General features: G+C 34.8%; 1 protein-coding gene across 8 annotated transcripts in view; it reads right to left on the bottom strand.

Annotated features, from left to right (window-relative positions):
- PRKACB (protein kinase cAMP-activated catalytic subunit beta) overlaps window positions 1-19914 on the bottom strand; it is a 128410-nt gene that overhangs the window by 45428 nt on the left and 63068 nt on the right. For 3 of the 8 annotated variants that reach the window (XM_040470783.1, XM_040470786.1, XM_040470788.1), the window contains exon 1: window positions 7733-8047. The exons of 2 other annotated variants lie outside the window; for them this stretch is intronic. In XM_040470783.1, coding sequence (XP_040326717.1) covers window positions 7733-7739 — 7 coding nt within the window. In that variant the 5' untranslated portion in view covers window positions 7740-8047. Of the gene's footprint in view, window positions 1-7732; window positions 8048-8326; window positions 8523-19914 lie in introns of those variants that run through there. 3 more of the 8 variants (XM_040470781.1, XM_040470787.1, XM_040470785.1) reach the window with 3 other exon arrangements.

Here is a 19914-nt window from a genome sequence, read left to right as displayed (position 1 = left end):
ACATTTCAGTGGATGGGACTAGGCCTACTTTTGTTTTCTAAGATATCATTTGGTCTTGCACAAAATCACAGATGAATGGGTGTTTGGAAATTTAACAGGCGATAAAAACTATATTTCCTATTGTATTATCTATTTTATTCCTCTTTCTTTTTCTTACACTTTTTTTTATTGGTTAATTCTTTATCAAGTCTTGGTTACAAGTGAACAGTATAATTGACTAACTTTCACTAACTTGTTACAAAATAATTTTTTGTGAGACATATATTTAAATGATCAAATTACAGAAACATTAATTTATTTAATATGTACATAGAGAGATGGATATACCATGAATCCACATAGTGTACTAATTCACAGCTCATGTTATGTACATGCTTTCTCTCCCAACTTGCTCTCTATTTAGGGATGCTGTGGATTTTCTTGGCCATCCAAGTCATGTTTGATTAGAGAACCTGGATGCTGACAGGATGAGGTAATAAAAACTTAAGCTAAATTTCTAGCCATAAACAACCCAAGTAATCTTTAAAATGCTCTTTCAAGAAATGTACTTTACTTCCCTAATTGTTCAGAGACTTTTTCTTAGAGTAATATTATATCTATCACAGTCATATGCTAAGGATTTTCCATTCAGTTCTGAATTAAAATATTCTGTCTTGCTATCAGACAGTATAGAGCTGGGAGTGGATCCCTAGTTGATAGGGTGTGTACATTTTCAACTTTACCACACAGTAATACAGCAAGTGGCTCAATATATGTTGTGCAAGTTTATTTTGCCACCATATCTTTGATGACCCATACCCGCAACAAAATGTGTCACTAATATAATGGATATGAAATCATATCTTTTTATGTTTATTTATTTTTGAGACAGAGAGAGAGAGAGAGAGAACCAGCAGGGGAGGGGCATAGACAGAGGAAGAGAGAGAGAGAGAGAGAAACAGAGAGAGAGAGAGAGAGAGAGAGAGAGAGAGAGTGAGTGAGAGGATCTCAAGCAGGCTCTGCGATGTCAGCACAGAGCCCAATGTGGAGCTTGAACTCATGAACCATGAGATCATGACCTGAGCTGAAATCAAGCGTCAGATGTTTAACCGACTGAGCCACCCAGGGGCCCCTGAATTCATATCTTCTTGTTAAAAATTAGGTAAATGTCTCTCAGTAAAATTTTATAATTTTTTTCCTTAAAAGTCTTATTATGTTTTATTAGATTTAGTCCTAGGTTCTTTAGAGTTTGGGTTGCTATTGTAAAAGCAAAATTTATTAAAGCAAAAAGTATTAAAATTACCATTTGTTTATTACTGATGTATAACTGATGTTTATATATTGATCTTATTGTATCTGGCAAACTCTCTTATTAATTCTAAAATAACATTGGTAGATTCTCTTGAATTCTCTAAGCAGACCTATCATCTGTGAATAATGACAATTTTGTTCCATCCATTTTTTTTATTGCCTTACTTACTGTGCAGGTTATGACTAAGAGTTCAATATTGTACAGAAACAGACAATGAGCATCCGTTTCCTGTTCCTAACTTCAGAGACAATGTTTCTAATTAATTTTCTTTTCCCATACTTTACTTGTAAAGCTCTACTTGACTCAATAAATAAATTTAAGAGTATCTCCTCTTTTTCAGTTCTTTGAAAGATTTTGTACCAGACTGAAATTTTCATTCTTTGAATATTTCCTAGAACTTGATTGGAAAACTGCCCAGTCCTAATTTTGTTAAGTTTTGAAAAAAGATTTTAATTATGATTAAATCTTAAATAAGTATAGTTCTCATCAGTTCTTTCAAAAGTCTTTTCCACGAACTAACCTTTGGTTCTGATGGATTTTTATTTTCTATTCTACTGGTTTTTGCTCATGTCTTCCTTAGTCTTTTTCTTCCTTTGATTAACCTTGCCTTGCTCTCTCTACTTATTTACTTGAGTACTTACATCATTAATGTCCTTCTCCTTTCCTAACATAAGCATTTAAAAATTTGTCTCTAAATTCACTTTAGCTGTACCCCACAAATTCTCATTGATAGCTGAATTTTAACTTCATGACTTTATTCTTGACCTGTGAATTATTTGAATTTTTGTAATCCCTAAATATAATATTTGTGTGTTTGTTAATCTGTTTAATTAGTCTTTTTTACTGATTAAACTTAATTGCTTTGTGGGCAGAGACTATGGCCTGTATGTCAATTCTCTAAAATATTTTGAATATGTTTAGTTGAGTGTTCTATACATTTCTGTGTATTCCATTACTAGGTGATTATACTAGTTATACTAGCATAACACTCTTTATAAATATCCATAAATCTTATATATTTACAATTTCTCCTTCTAAATGGTCAATTTTGTTTTATGTTTGGAGGTTCTGTTAGAGATGCCTGGTCTTTTTTCTCTTACATATATATGTTTTTGTGTGATTATTAATTTTAAATGGTAGTCTGTGACAATTCTACCTCTTGACATTGTTGGAAAGGTCTAATCCTGTTGTATTTGCTGAATATTGTTTATAGTAGATGTGTGTGTATCTATTTTGATTTTGGATTGTGAATTTATGTTTAATTTTTTTAATGTTCATTTATTTTTGAAAGAAAGAGAGAGAGAGCATGAGCTGGAGAGGGACAGAAAGAGACGGAGACAGAATCCAAAGCAGGCTCCAGGCTCTGAGCTGTCAGCACAGAGCCCGATGAGGGGCTTGAACTCATGAGCCTTGAGATCATGACCTAAGCCGAAGTCGGACACTTAACCGACTGAGCCACCCAGGCATCCCTGGATTGTGGATTTAAAGTTCAGTTGGGCTTTAACTATGATAAACCTGCAGGGTTTGACTTGGGAATATGTTTTGTATTAGCTTCTGCCTGGCATCCCGTGGATGTTATTAGCCTGGGACTGTCACAATAATTTTATTTTATTTTATTGGTGATTCTTAAACCACCACATAATTAATACAGATTAAAATGTGAAATTTACTGGAGAAGCAGTTGATTACAAACTCTCAGGAGAGGCATCCCACACACATACACACATTCCTCCCATGTCCCCAGGAATCTAGGCCAAGAAATACAAGCTTCCTTATTTCTTCCCTGTGTCAGTGGAGAGGTTTTATTTTCTCAACTATGCTTTCACTGAGGTTACAATCCTTTGAGGATCCTGGCTTTACATAGGGGTCTAAGAAATCCTAAGATGCATGGATCTAATAAATTGTCTTCTGTCTCCGTGAGGCCATTTAAAATGAAAGCCCTTTGGCTAGCCAAGGAATGAAAATCTCCTCAGGGTAGTCAAAGTATGCTTCCCCTTACACCTAAGATTTTCATTTACCACTTCACTTTCTGTACACTGAGGGTTTCTATTATATTCTCAGGTTATGATCTCACAGTTTGTGAATTCAAGCCCCACATTGGGCTCTGTGCTGGCAGCGTGGAGCCTGCTTGGGATTCTCTGTTTCCTCTCTCTCTCTGCGCCCCCCTCCCCCTCTTGTGCTCTCTCTCTCTTAAAATAAAGAAATAAGCTTTTTAAGAAAAGGGATATATTTAGGTGTTGGTGTTGGTGTTAATCTTTGTCAAAATACAATGAGCTCTTTGAATCTACAGATTCAGAGTTTTTTTCCAACTAAGGAGTTTTCCTGAATCATATTTTTTATTATTGCTCCTGTTTTATTAGTCATTATCTGTTCTGAAGGAATGCTATTCTTTCAATGTAGGGTTTCCTACTTTTATCTGACATACTTTTTACTTCATAACTTTTATCTTGTCTGTTCCCCTGACATTCTAGTAGGATTTATCAAGCTAGTTCTTCATATCATTAATTTACTTTCCTGTAGTGATTATTTTGCTTTTTAATGCTTCTAAGGCAGCTTTATGTTCTGCAAATACCAGGTTCATCTTCTTATAACCATCCCTTATCATATCATTAGTATTCCTTTTCTGTTCCTGCCTCTCAGCCAGTTCTTTTCATCCTAGTCTCTCTCTTTGTTTTATCATGCAAGTAAACACAGATTCATGTTCACTTGGAATTTTTAAGAATTGAACCCAGACTACGTATAATTTCTTATTTTTAAACCCTTCCCACAAATATTTTCAAAATATAAGTTCAGTCTTTTCCTCTTGAAGTCTGTGATTTATCCTTAAGTGATGCATAATCTTTCATCGGCTCCATATTGTTGCTTTTCTTGTTTATCCATTTTTAAACAATGAGAAACCTTTCAAAACTTTACAAACCCACCCAAATAAGGTAGTTCTTCTCACCTCCTATTTTGAGAGTGTTAGAATCAACTTCTCAGATATTTTAATTGGTACATATTCATATTATCAGTTAAATAATACAGGGACTTTCAGAAATGGGAGTGGAGCTAGGACTACAGGGTATCTGGCCGGTGGTGATACCTACCAAGTCAGGGAAGAGCCCTGTTATATCTGGAAGTAGAATAGCCACGTTTTCAACTTGGAATAGTCTAACAAATTCTTGGATGTCCAGACAGTTTTAAAACGAAAGTAATCACAAGTGTTGGATCTTCTACTCATCTCCACAAGTCTCTTTCTTGTAAGCTTCATCCATCCCTCCAAGTTAGTGAGAGTGAAACTACTATCTACTTATTTTCCATGAAGGCAAGCTCCTCAAAGTAAAACTGTTGCTTAGACTTTGGTGTCTGATCTTTAATCTGATAGTGCATATTTCTGGGCAAGTATGCTTTCTTAAAATCAAAACTGATACACTGATTTTCCAGTTTTGTGTCCTTATATTTTTAATCTAGAAAATATAGACCTAGAAAGGGGAGTTAAGGAAATGTTTGTGATCAATTCTGTAACTTTCCTGTCATTCATAGCAGGGTAAGCTTCTTCAGAGATTTGCTCTCCACTGCAGCTAGGCCAATAAGAGTTCTCATCTGGAATTTTGGAATAAGGGTGCTAGTTATATTCTGATAAGCATATGAACCAAAAATTAAAATACATGACTGGTATTTTTCATTGATAACGTAAGAAAAGTACTCAAATATGGGTAGTTTTTAGTCATTCGTTTATTCTACAAGAATTTATGAATTCATTACTATGTTTGGTTCATAGGGGTAAACTATGGGAAACACATAGATGAACTCAGCATCACTACCCTCTACTGAAGGAGTTCAAAGTTTGGAGACTGGAAACTGACATGCCAGGATATAATTTCAGTATAATACAAAAATTGTTTTGGGAGTATAGGGGAATCACCTAACTCTACAGAGTCAATGATGAAGGCATTTGAAAAGCATAGCTGGTTTTCGTAATTTTTATGATAAAATACATACATATGAAAAGGTAGCAAGGAATAATATGTAGTATAGCTAGATCAGAACTTTATGAGAGAGATGCAGATAAAGCCAGAATGGTAGGTAACTGATCTTACATGCCTTACTTTAAGGAATTTAACCTTGATATTAGATACAATAAGGAATAACCGAAAGTTTTCATGTTGGGTTATGAAATGGGCATATTGGCATTTAAAAAATGGCAGCACATTAAGTGGTCTGGAGGGATATAAAACTGGAAGCTGAGAAACTAGTGAAGCAGTTACCGCAATAGGGCTGAGGATATACAGAATACCTAATCTTAGGCATTCCCAGTGTTAGTGAGACTAGAGAAAATTGAGTGATTTCCGAGACATTACTGATGTAGAATCAATAGAAGTTAATGGCTGAGTGCATGCCTGGGGTGGGTTAAAAACAAGTTAGGAATGACTACAAGGTTTCTGTTTTAAATTCCTGTGTGGGTCTGGGATTATTAACAGAAATCAGGATCAATGAAAAAGGAATAGATTTGGGATAGAAAGAGAAAATTCACTTTTGAACTGAATGTTCAGGTAACATGTGAAGATGTGGGCATGGATGAGATCATTCAGAGAGAATATAGCATTAAGAGAGGTCCAAAGATAGATTCTCTGAGAAACCTAACACTTAATAGGCAGGAAGGAGAAAAAGAGTAGCTTTTTAACTAGAAAAATACCACGTGCACATAAAAACCACATGTATGGCTATAAACTCAGATGAAAAAGTCTAACATTTGCTTATTTTTACAAATAAAATCATACTTCATTTGTAATTTTCCACCTTTTGATGGCTAAGGCTTGTAACCACTTATGGCAGGAGTAAAATTAGTTGAAATTGGGACAATACTGAAAAGTCAGAATGTCTAATTGTAATTACTGTGATTCCTGTGTTAGACAAGCCAATATGGCCAAGTGTATCAAATACTACCTGAATAATCCATAGATTCTTCAAAGAGAAATAAAGCAATAGAGAAGCAGCAACAATCTTCTTCAGCTACAACCAATACATCCAACTGTAAAACCTCTAGAACACCACAGTGGCTACCTAAAAATTCCGTTTTATACCGAACTTTCAAAGAGAAAACACGCATTGGCCAGAGTCAAAGAAATCTAATATTTAAAGTATGAAAACCAGGCGTATTCAATTTTGATACCCATAGAAATTCTAAGAAATGTTAACATGTTAATTTTGTAAATATTAGCCCAAATTTAAAACACTAAATCAGAAGGATCTGTCTACTAACAGGAAACTAACAGGAAAATAACACTAACAATTCTTAATGTCTTGCATATAAAAACGTCCTTTAATGTCTAACATCATTTCACAAACAAATACTTAACAGTGTGGAAGAGGCTTATGTTATATGGAAACAAGAGAAAAGAATATTTACTGGCAGTAATGAGGTGATCTTCATTTATGGAAGAAAAGGTATATCTGTTTTGAATTCTATCATTATATAGCAAAAATCCAACTCTCTCAGGTTCTGGATTCCAATTCCAAATCTTTTAAGTGTAAATTATAGACTGTTACGTTATAAGAAAAATAATATAACAGTTTTCCTAAAAATGTCTTCAATTCAAGGGTTAACTTATAAATATCCTCTTTAGTTAAGCAAAAAGATGCTAATGAATTATGCTGTAAGCAAACATTTCTCACTCTAACAACAGGATATCTATTTTTAGCTGCAGGTTTGGCTTAAAGTGAACAGCTCTCACCCTATGATAAACTGCAGTATATACTGTAAGATATTTTCTCAAAAAGCATTTTTGGAAATGTTTCAAAAAAATAAGTCACGTTATAAAAACATAAAAGGAAACTAATGATCATGAAAGTACTTATTCTAACAAATTATTTCCCCCAAAAAAGTATCTCTGAAAAATTTTAATAAAGCCTCTAAAACCAAAATGCACATATTTATTTCATCATTAAATCTCTATTTCTCAAAGAACTGTAGTTAAAAGCAACCAGTAAACCAACAAAATTCTGGCAGCATCTTATTCAAGACTAGGGTTTTTTAAATGTAATAAAAAAGAAGCTAACAAGACTTAACATTAGAATGACAAAGCCAATAAATGGAAAGTTCAATTATCTTCAGGATCAGACAATAAAAAGAAATTCCTCCCTTATCATGGTGGGTCTTTTACTCACTAATTTATAACACAATTAGTAACAACAGTATTTAATGAATACAATAAATCAAACCATAAAGAAAATTAGAAAATGACTATTGGTATCGACTATTAATAGTGGTTTTACTTGTTCACAGTTCTCAATGGATTTTAAAAGCAAATTACTATAATGCCAAAATGCAAAAGCATCAATAGAAAATGTAATTCACTGTAGCTCTGGCTTTACAATTGCCCCTTTAGAAAATATTTTTCCCTCGTATAGTTAAATATTTCTAAAAAAATATAGCTGCAGTGGCTCCGAGAGCATACTTACCACTCATGATGAAAACCAACCTTTCCAAAACATATTGCTCAAAACAACAATCCAACAGCAAAGGGAGTTATGCTAATCTCTAGAGGTGGAAGAACCGATGGTGTAAACACATACACTGGAACATGCAGCACACAGAAAATGAAAATAGCTTTCTTTTGTTTAAAAAAGAAAAGCCCCTAGAAGCAAAGCATAACTGCCCAGCATGAGATATCACTAGTAAACATCAGATTAATGCCAAAGATGTGTATAACTAGATTTAATTTCTTTCAAGCTGGTTATTCTAGCCTCCTTCATATACCACTAGAACAACTCAAAATGGCAGGGAGAAAATGTTCAAACCAGGATGTATAAGATGTTCTCAATTATATCAGCATGAGTTGTTACCACGGCAACATTAGACCAGAATTATCGGTTCACTTGTAACCAAGGAGTAGCTTTTCTAAAGCTTTAATCAAGCAAGACAAATAAAATATCTTTTTATTTTAGAGCCACATGATTTAAAAATTACCACGTTTCTTAAATTTAAGCACTTATCTACCCTTTTTACATCTTTCAAAGATCTAAAAAAAATTGCTGTTTTCTTCAAATACTCACACAATCCCATGTTGAACCTGGCAAGGAACAAACAGCAGAATGATTGCACCTAAACGTCTTTCAATTACACCAGCTCTTACTGCTAGCTGTGGACCTCACTGATATTAAAATGCTGTGTGCTGTTGCTAGTGACTATTGGCGATGAATCTTATTGCCCAGATCGCTGATAGCTTTCATTTTTCATGAGCCAGAAAGCCATACTGCAGCACAAATGTTAACCATTTAAACATTCTGTATTACGGAAGAGACAAAACACAACACTATAGATTTCATTTATAAAGCAGAATCATAAAATAATGCATTTACAAACTTCTATTCGATTCGGCATTACAAACAGCGTCAGATGCCAGTAACGTGGTTTTCAAAAGGGAATAACATGCAAAAAGTTACTGGTGATCATTGTTGAAGTGTGAGATTCCTTACATCAACAAGGATTAAGACGACAGATTGTATAGCAAGGTGGGCAGACTGGATGGCATGATGAACAGACTGTTCTGATTCCCAGAGACCTAAATTTTGTACCAAAATGGTACAAAGGCTCTATAGAATGGTACCTCATTAAGTGGAACTTCAGCAAGTGAACTTGCCATTTGAAAAGCTCCCAGGTGAGCTAGGACTTCTGGTGATGGGGCCATGAATAAGCCAGAAAATCTCCTACGAAACAACTAAGAAGCTGGACAAAATTGCCAAAAACGATGACTTCACGGCTCTGGGAACCTAGCAATCACAGACAGTAAATTGAGAAGCATTTATTCACGAAAAACTGCTGAACTCTGTATAAGAACGGTGGGAGTCTAAGGTGGTCTTGCTCAGTGCTGCTCCTGTTCCCCCAACAGCTCAGTCAGTGCAGTACTTCCATCAGGTGGGGCTGGTCTTGACAACTAGCAGCTTTGCTGCCAGAGGGGCTGACGTGGTATACAGAGCAGGCCAAAAAATCCCACACAAGTGATGTTGTCAATAAAAAAAGCAAACTGTAGGAAATGAACAGGGCAAGTGTCCAGCTTTGCTAGTCTCAAGTTGTGGCCTTGGTAGGGGTGAGCAGCAGACTGGTAGTCTAGCAAGAAATTTAACACAGAAAATGGAAATGAGAGAGTCAGAGAGGACGTAAACATATCCCTAGCTAACTGGGAAGCTATTCCTGTAGGGGAGACCCCAGAGGACCCTACAGAAATTTAAAGCTGGTAAAGACTTGCAAACCGCTTCAACACTGACTGTGCTCCTCAACCCACAAATGCAGACTTGCTCACGGCGTTTGAGGACAACCTCTGATCAATCACTGAATAACAACTAAGTTACAAAGACACAGGGTAATTCCTAGCAGGGAAATTAGCAGCCAGACACCATGGGGGACAGTCCATATATTAAGGCCAAAAAAGTTATTAAAAATACATACATACATACATACAACCAGGAAGAAAAGAGAATCAGAATCCAGAAGTGCCACAAAAATAGTATCTTAAAACAATCAGTGTTTTTTGACAAAAATATGTGACAATAATGAAGAGAAAAGGTAGTCAATAGAAAATGTCTCTGAATAGGTCAAAATATAGTATTTGGCAGGCAAAACAGCTATGATAAATACATCAAAGAATAAAATAAAATTACGTTTAAAGAATTAAAGGAAATTATAATGACAATGATATAAGAAGGAGAGTTTCAATACAGAAAGAGAAACTATTTACAACATAAAAATCATAGACTTTGAAAGTACAATAACCAAAATTTACAAACTCACTACGTAGGCCCAACAGAAGATCTGAGGAGGGCAAAGACTTAATTAGTGAACTTGAAGACAGATGAACAGAAATATCCAGACCGAAGAATACAAAGAACAAAAGACTGGAGAAAAATGAACAGATCCTCACATACTTGCGGGATATCAAGGGTACCAACATACATGTAATAGGAATCCTAAAAAGAGTGCAGAAAGACAAAGGGCAAAGAAAAAATATTTCAAGAATAATGGTTGAAAGTCCAATGTGGAAAACATTACCCAACAGATCCAGGAGTTCAAATAATATAAACTAGAATAAACACAAAGAGATTCATACCTAGATACATCATAGTCAAGTTTTTGAAAGACAAAGACAAAATCTTAAAAGCAGCAAAATGGCTGATCATGCACAAGGAAAAAGCAATATGATCAATGACTTTTTAACAGAAATAAGAGAGGTTAGAAGGCAGTGGAATGATATCTTCAGAGTGCCAAGAGAAAAAAGAAACAAACCTGTTCACAAAAATTCTCTATCCAAAATATTATCCCTCAGAAACAAAGGTGAAATAAAGACATTCCCAAATAAACAACTGAGAATGTTTGTTGCAAGCAGAAATACTTAAGGATGTCATTCAGGATGAAAGGAAATGACACTAGGCAATACTCAATTGACAGGAAGAAATGAAAAATGCTGGAAATGGTAAAAATAGAAGTAAAAGATTTTATAAATACATACTTTTCTGTTCTGTTCTCTTAATTTCTTTAAAGGACTTCAGCTGTATGAAATTGCATTGCTGAGTTTTACAAAAATACACATGTAATATGTGTGAAAATAATAACACAGAGTTGGAGAAGATATGGAGCTATCTTGGATCAAAATAGATTTACTAGATTTAAATAGATTTACTAGATTTATCCTGAAGTAGAATGCGATAAGATAAAATGTACATTATAACCCCTAAATCAAACAGTATGAAAATATCTTTTAAAAATTTAGTTAAAAAACAAAGAAAAATTAAAATGACACCTAACAAATATTTGTTTAACACTAAAGAAATGAAAAGGAAACAATAACAACAAAAACTGTAAGACATACTGAAAACAAACAGCACAGTAGAAGATGTAAATCCAACCATATCAATAATTACACTGAATGTGAATGGAACAAAGATGGATCAAAGGCAGAAATTATCAGACTGGATAAAAAAAAAAAAAAGGCAGGATTAAAAAAAGAAAAAAACAGGGACCAACTATATCCTGTCTACAAGAGCCACACTTCAGATTTAAGGATACAAGTAGGTTGAAAGGAAAAGGAAAAGAAAAAGATATACCATGAAAATAGTAACCACAAGACAGCTGGAGTACCTAAATCAGTATCAGACAAAATAGACTTTAAGAGAGAAAAAAAAAAAAAAAAAAAAAAACAGTACTTCAGACAAAAAAAGACATTTCATAATGATAAAAAGGCCAATACATCTGAGAGAGTTAACAATTAGAAATGCATAGGCACTGAAAAAAAAGCCCCCAAATACTAAAACAAAAATGAGAGAATTGAAAGGAGGGCGTCATTATTCAACAATTATATTTGAAGATTTCAAGATTCCCCTCTCAATAATTCATGGGAAAACTAGACAGAAAATCAGCAAAGATGGAGAAAACTTTGAATGATACCATTAAATTTTGACATTTATAAAACACAGCACCTAACATCATCAAAATACATAGTATTTTCAAGCACACATGGAAATTTCCACATTAAGCATAGGCCAAATACTATAACAAATTTCAAATTTGAAAGGATTGAAAAATCATTCAAAATATGTTCTTTGATCACAACAGAATTAAATTAGAAATCAGCAACAGATGGAGGGCACCTGGGTGGCTGTTGGTTGAATGTTGGACTTCAGCTCAGGTCATGATCTCGGGGTTTGTGAGTTCAAGGCCGGCGTTGGGCTCTGTGCTTACAGCTCAGAGCCTGGAGCCTGCTTCAGATTCTGTGTCTCCCTCTCTCTCTGCCCCTCCCCCATCACACTCTGTCTGTCTCTCTCTGTCTCTCTCTCTCTCTCAAAAAAAACACAAGCAAACAAAAAAAGAAATCAGTAACAGAAAATTTGGAAATCCTGAAATACTTGGATTTAAATCACAAAGAAATCCAAAGGGCAATAAGAAAATATTTTGAACTGAATGTAAAAGAACCTACAAAAAGTCAACATTTATGAAATGTAGACAAAGCAGAGCTTAGAGGGAAATTTGTAGATTTAAACACCTATATTAGAAAAAAATGGAAGGTCTCAAACAATAAGCTTCCACCTTAAGAAACTCAAGAAAAAAGATCAAATTAAATCAAAACCAAACAGCAGATCAGAACAGACTTCAATGAAATAGAAGACAGAAAACAACAGAGAAAATGAGTAAGTCCAAAAGTCTTACTGATAAAGCTAGACTGATGAAAAATTAAAACTAACAAAAACATGACAAAACAAAATAAGACAAAATAGAGAAGATACTAATTACCCAAATCAAAAATGAAAAGACAACATCACCCCTGACACTAGACGAATTTAAAAAATTATAAAGGAATACTATAAACAACTTTATCTTGATTATATAACTTAGGTGAGATGGACAAATTCACAGAAAGACACAGGTGCTGGAACTAGCTCAAGAAGAAATAGAAAATCTGAAGATACCCGTGAACAAATTAAAATGTTGAATTAATAATTAAAATTTTTCTCACAAAGAAAAGCTCAGGTCCATATGGCTTCACTGGGGAATTCTATGAAACATCCAAAGATATAATATCAATTCCATATAAACTTTTTCAAAATAAAGAGGAGGATGTGACACTTCCCAACTTATTCCATAATGTCTGATACCAAAGCTAGACAAAGATCAAAAGAAAATTACAGACCAATATCCATCACAATGCAAATATCTTTATCAAAATATTAACAAACCTAACCCAGCAGTATAGAAAAAGGATTATATACCATGACCACGTAGGATTTATCCCAGGAATGCAAGGTTGGTTCAACATTGAAAATCAGTTAATGGAATACCCTGTATTAATAAAATAAAAGACAAAACTACATAATCGTCTGAATATACAGGAAGAAGTATTCCAAAAATTCAACACCTGTGATCAAAGCTTTCAACAAATTAGGATTCGTAGGGAATTTCCTCCAGCTGATAAAGGGCAAGTGTGTAGGGGACTCTGTAGCTTACATCATATATAATGGTGAAAGACGGAATGTTTTCCCCCTAAGACTGGGAATAAGGCAGGAATGTCTACACTCACCACTTCTATGCCATTTTATATTAGAGATTCTTGCCAGTGCAATGAGGTAAGAAAAAGGTATACAGATTGATAAGAAAGAAAGCTGTCTTTATTTGCTTTTTTATGACATGATTATATATGTAGAAAATTCTAAAAATCGACAAAGAAACTACTAGAATTAATAAATAAGTTTATTAACATCATAGGATGTAAGATTAATATACAAAAATCAGTTAGATTTTAATTCACTAGGAACAACAATCCAAATGTGAAAGAAATCACTCCATTCACAAGAGTATTAACAAAAATAAAATATTTAAAAATCAATCACACACACACACACACACACACACACACACACACACACACTGGAATATTACTCAGCCATAAAAAAGAATGAAATCTTGCTATTTGCAACAATACGGATGGAGCTAGAGTATTATGCTAAGCAAAATAAGTCAGTCAAAGAAAGACAATACCAAATGATTTCACCCATATATGAACTTTAAGAAACAAAACAAATGAGCAAAAGGAAAAAAGATAGGAGGGCAAACTAAGAAATAGACTCTCAACTTATAGAGAACAAACTGATGGTTACCGAGGGGAGGCGGGTGGGAGGATGACTAAAAAATGTGATGGGGATTAAGAGCACACTTGCCGTGATGAGCATCGAGTGTTTTATGGAAGTACTGATTCACTATATTGTACACCTAAAACTAATATTACACTGTTAACTAACTGGAATTTAAATATAAACTTTAAAAAATCAATTTTAACAAGACTTCTTCACTAACAAGTAGAAAACTGCATAGAAATTAAAGGCTGTCTGTTAAATGGCGAAATATTTCATCTTCATGGATCACAATACTCAATTCCAGCATATTTTTTTTAAAAGAAACTGATAGCTTATGCTAAAAATTGGATTAAAAGTGCAGTAAAAATTGGATAACCATATGAAGAGGAAAAAAAAAAAAAGAACTTCACTCCGTATCTCACATCATATACAAAACAACTTAAAAAACGGATTTCTAGATGAGAGCAGAGAATAAGAATCTTCATTGCCTTGGGTTAGACAATGATTTCTTAGGATTTGGCACCAAAAATACAATCTATAAAGGTAAAAATGATAAATTAGACTTAATTAAATTGCAAACTTTTCTTCTTCAAAGAGATCATTTAAGAAAACAAGACAAGCCATAGAATGAGAGGAAATACTTGGATCCATTTGGTTGACAACTTGTGTTCAGCCTATACAAAGAACTTTCAAGACTTGATAGTAAGAAGGTAAAAATCCTATATTTTGGAGGTGGGCAAAAGATTTGAAAACACATTTCTCCAAAGTAGATACCCGAACAGCTCATAAGAGCATATGAAATTATGCTCAACATCATCAATCGTTAGGGAAATACAAACTGAAACCACACTGAAATAATAGTTCACGTATAACAGAATGGTTCTAATAAAAAAGACTGATGATATCAAGTATTGACAAGAATGTAAAGAATCTGGCCCTCATACATTGCTGGTGGCAATGTAAAATGGCAAAACCACTTAAGAAAACAATTTGGAAGTTTCTTAAAAGAATAAACACAAACTTAACATACGACCCAGCAATTCTACTCCTAGATATCTACTTAAAAGAACTGAAAGCATTTGTCCACTCAGTCTTATATGCAAATGTCTATAGAAACGTTATTCAAATAACAAAAACATTCCTGAGTGCATAAAGAAAATGTGTTATTTTCATAAAGCATGCTATAATTCAGCAAAATTGTTGATATGTTCTATAACATGGATAAACCTCAAACATTATTCTAAGTGCAAGAAGCCAGAAACAATTGATTGCATTACATATTGTATAATTCCATTTATATAAAATGTCCAGAAAAGGAAAATCTGTAGGGACAAAAATCCATACGGATACAAAACAGATCAGGATTTGTCTGAGATTGAAGTAAAGTGGAGACTAACTGCAGAAGGGTACAAAAGAACTTTTTGAGGGGATGGAAATATTCTAAAAATGAAATGTGATGATGGCTACAAAATTCTATAAATTTATTAATAACCATTGAACTGTACTTATAACAAGTGACTTTATGGTATATATAAATTATACTAAGTTTTTTAGAAAGTTATCAAGTGCTTCTCTATGGATGTAGAGACAGTGGCTTGAAGCGGGTCTTCTATGTTCTGGGAAGAATCACTTTAGTGGACAACTTAATTATGTAAATATAAGGCTGGTAGGCATCCATTAGCTTGGGGGAATGATCTAACAAAAACCCTTTGGAGTGAGATAAAGGCTGTTCCTTCCTAATACCCAATCGTAAACAAAACTAATTAAAGGGAAGGAGGAAGTAGATCCGCATTAAAAATAAAATAAGGATTCTAAAAGAAAGGGATTAAAACCTAGACCCCATTCTTTCTAAGATTCAGAATTACCAGAATTTCTTTCATTAATTTTAGTGATAGTATCTGTGGCCCATGAGTAGGAAGACACACTAAGTAAGCTTTATCAAAGAGGAAAAGAGAATGTGAGTTGGTGATTTAGGCTCAACAATGGAGGCACTATAGGCCAAATTTAAGTGCCTACAGAGGCCATACAGGCAAAACAATAGAAGTAAAGGTTAGCATAAATTAGTATTAATCCTGATTAAAGAGGATATTCATTCAGTGCTGCCCATTTGTTCTTAATGGGAATAAAAAGCCACTGAAATCAACTTCTTTAATATTTCAAGGATATGAAGTCCAGATATTAATAAGCAATCTCTAGTTTTAAAACCATTGTATTTTATATTTTTATATAAAAGAATGGTGCCAAATTCAATTATTTTAAAAAATACCTTGAGGACCAAACAAGACATATCTGTGAGCTACATTTGGGTTACAGACAACCAGTCTGCTATCCCTGGATAAGATGTTTAAGAGAGGAAGGCTGGGGCACCTGGGTGGCTCAGTCGGTTAAGCGTCTGACTTCAGCTCAGGTCATGATCTCACAGCTCGTGAGTTCGGGCTCTGTGCTGACAGCTCAGAGCCTAGAGGCTGCTTCAGATTCTGTGTCTCCCGCTCTCTCTACCCCTCCTCTGCTCATGCTCTGTCTCTGTCTGTCTCAAAAATAAATAAACATTAAAAAATTAAAAAAAAAAAAAAAGAGAGGAAGGCTGATTTTGGTACAGGGTGGGGAAGGGCTAAACTAAAAGATGACCTTCTCACACATTCAACCTGACATAGGAGTCAGGATCAAAAGGCACAGAAGTATAAATTAAGGAAACTAAATCCTATGGTATATTCCTTGGATGAGCGTAACACTGGAAAGGGTGGTCACCCTCCTATTTAAGAACCACTAAGATCTCCACAAGGATCAGTGTCGTCACATCAAGTGCAAGGATACATCAAATCCTTTGGGATCAGTTTTGAACCGTAAAACCATGTAGCAGTGGCAAAATCAACAGAAGCTAAAAATGAGACCACTAGCTTATATACTAATCAAAATATTCCTCTCTGTATCTACATTTTAGAAAGATTAGACTCTCTGTAATGAGTAAACTGTCAGAAGTTTAGCAACATGTGAAGGGGGCTGGAAGGAGACCCCAAGAGAAAAGCTACTTAGCAGCCCTACCAGTATGAATAGATGAATGCAAATGATTAATTTGAATATTTAAAAGATGAAACCGGGGCGTGTGGGTGGCTCAGATGGTTAAGCGTCCGACTTCGGCTAGATCATGATCTCACAGTTTGTGAGTTTGAGCCCTGCGTTGGGCTCTGTACTGACAGCCTGGATCCTCTTCAGATTCTGTGTCTCCCTCGCTCTCTCTCAAAAAAATGAAAAAACATTAAAAAAATTTTTTTAAAAAGATGAAACCTTATTTGTATCCTAAGTGGGTCATACTAGTTACATAACTAGTTAAGAGCATAGTTGAAAGCAGTCATTACTTTAGGGCTTGCAAGTAATATTCAATCCTTCAGAGAATGCATCACTCCAACTTCCAACTTACTGGCTCTTTTCACATGGACATCTTATTTTCAAAGTTCTCTTTCTAGCCTGTTGCTTTTCTTGGTCCTCATAATAGCATGCTGTCTCTGCATCTAACAGGAAACTTAAGACACAAATCTTCGCTATAGAAGCCAAAGACCTGTTTTTCTTACACACATGTAGAAAGGTTTCACAGAACAGGTATTAAAAGCTGGTTTTTCTTAAAGGGTTACATAAACGAATATATGCAGTGTCCTTAGAACAATGCCTGACAGAGAGTAAATAAATGTTTCATGTGATAATGTATATGAAAATATCCCACCCAGGAAATGTGGCAGTGAAGGGACAGGAGTCACTGCTATATTGCACAATCAGAATTATGTAATGTTCTTGGGGCGCCTGGGTGGTGCAGTCGGTTAAGCGTCCGACTTCAGCCAGGTCACGATCTCGCACTCCGTGAGTTCGAGCCCCGCGTCAGGCTCTAGGCTGATGGCTCAGAGCCTGGAGCCTGTTTCCGATTCTGTGTCTCCCTCTCTCTCTGCCCCTCCCCTGTTCATGCTCTGTCTCTCTCTGTCCCAAAAATAAATAAACGTTGAAAAAAAAAATTAAAAAAAAAAAAAGAATTATGTAATGTTCTTTATAATATGACTGAATCTCCAACCCAACTAAGTTATACTCTGCTGATTACCAAGGAACACGTAATGATAATGCTCTATTCGGCAACTAAAACATGTCTCTCATGGGGAGCCTGGGTGGCTCAGTGGGTTAAGTGTCTGACTTCCGCTCAGGTCATGTGGTTCACCAGTTTGAGCCCCGTGTCTGGCTCTGTGCTGACAGCTCAGAGCCTGGAGCCTACTTCAAATTCTGTGTCTTCCTCGCTCTCTGCCCCTCCCCCGCTCATGCTCTCTTTCTCTCTCAAAAATAAACAATTTTTTAACGTTTATTTTTGAGAGACAGAGAGAAAGAGAGAGAGCAAGTGGGGGAGGGGCAGAGAGAGGAGATGCAGAATCTGAAGCAGGATCCAGGCTTTGTCTGAACTATTAGCAGAGAACCCGATGTGGGGCTCAAACCCACCAACCACAAGATCAAGACCTCAGCCGATGTCGGATGCTTAACTGACTGAGTTACCCAGACACGCCTCAAAAATAAACATTTAAAAGAAATAAATAAAACATGTCTCTCAGACTATTTGCTACTAATAACTGACCAGCTTTGAAAAGTGGAAAATCTGATAAACACTAATAATAAAGGAGAAAATAAAGCATGCTTGACGTGCCAGAAAATTATACTAGGGATTTTAAATGTCTTCTCTGAACATTGAAACAAATTTAACTCCAAAAGGATATATTACATGTACATTTAGGTTGCAATTAATTTAATACAAAAGCCTTAAAATAGTCATAACATTTCTCTAAATTTGTCCTATAAAATATAAAAATAACGTATACAAAGATTTAGCTATAAGGATATTTATTACGGCATTTTTTTATATAATAGCAAAAAATTAAAAACAATCTCGATGACCAGTGATATGTTAAATAAATTGTGATGTATTCTTACAACTGAATACAAAACAGCCATCTTAAAAGATATTGTGGAACAACTCTTTTTTTTTTTTTTTTTTTTTCTGAGGTGGGTCGAGGGTAGAGGGAGGGGGAGAGAGAACCTTAGCACCTTAAGCAGGCTCCAAACTGGGTGGATCTCACCTTGGTGAGATCATGACCTGGGCTGAAATCAAGAGTAATACGATTAACCAACTGAGCCACCCGGTCGCCCTTGTGGAACACCTCTGTATGATTAGCAAAGATGTTATCAAACACTGTATGCTAAATGATCCAAATTTAGGGGCTGGTAGAAATTTGTTTATCTATGCACCAAATGGACTATAGATACACAAGATATATATATATATATATCTATATCTATATATCTTGTGTATCTATCACAAGACTATATACACAAAAGATGTTAGCAGTGATTATCTTTTGGTGGGATCATGTGATTTTTACTTTTTCCTTTCTTCTTTCCTAAGATTTGCAAATTTTCTCCAGTGAATATATATTATTTGGCAATCAGATTAAAATGTTACTAGGGGAAAAGTGTCTCTCAAACTTTAATGTGCATATGAATCAGCTGGGTAATTTTGTTAAAATGCAGATTCTGACTCAGTAGGTTTGATAGGCCTGAAAGTCTGCCTTAACAGGCTCCCAGGTGATGCTGATACTGTTGGATTGCTAATGCACTCAGAGTAGCAAGACATTACCTAGAATATATACTTAACCTTCCTTTTTCCCTAACCATAGTAGAATGGCTATTCTTGCAAATATTCTTACAAGCAAGTAAAAGCTACTTTTCATGTTATTACACTATTTGGCACTGCCAAATAGTCCATGGAAACATTTTCTAATTTTAAATCATTTAATATCCCGATTAATTTAGTATAAGGGCTGCTGATTACTCAAATTCATATAAACAATCGTGATCAAAATACACAGGTAACAGTGAAAAGTTTAGTGCCTCTGGCATGTAATATTTTCCAGATTCAGGTCAGCATTTTACTGCTTTTGGTTAATGACCACAGGCCTTTGAGATAAACTGCAAAGATCACAATAGAACAAATTAGAGAA

Source organism: Herpailurus yagouaroundi, unplaced genomic scaffold (genome assembly GCF_014898765.1).
Source record: "Herpailurus yagouaroundi ecotype Mexico unplaced genomic scaffold, PumYag 77, whole genome shotgun sequence".
Taxonomy (NCBI): domain Eukaryota; kingdom Metazoa; phylum Chordata; class Mammalia; order Carnivora; family Felidae; genus Herpailurus; species Herpailurus yagouaroundi.
This window is presented reverse-complemented; position numbering and strand designations above follow the sequence as displayed.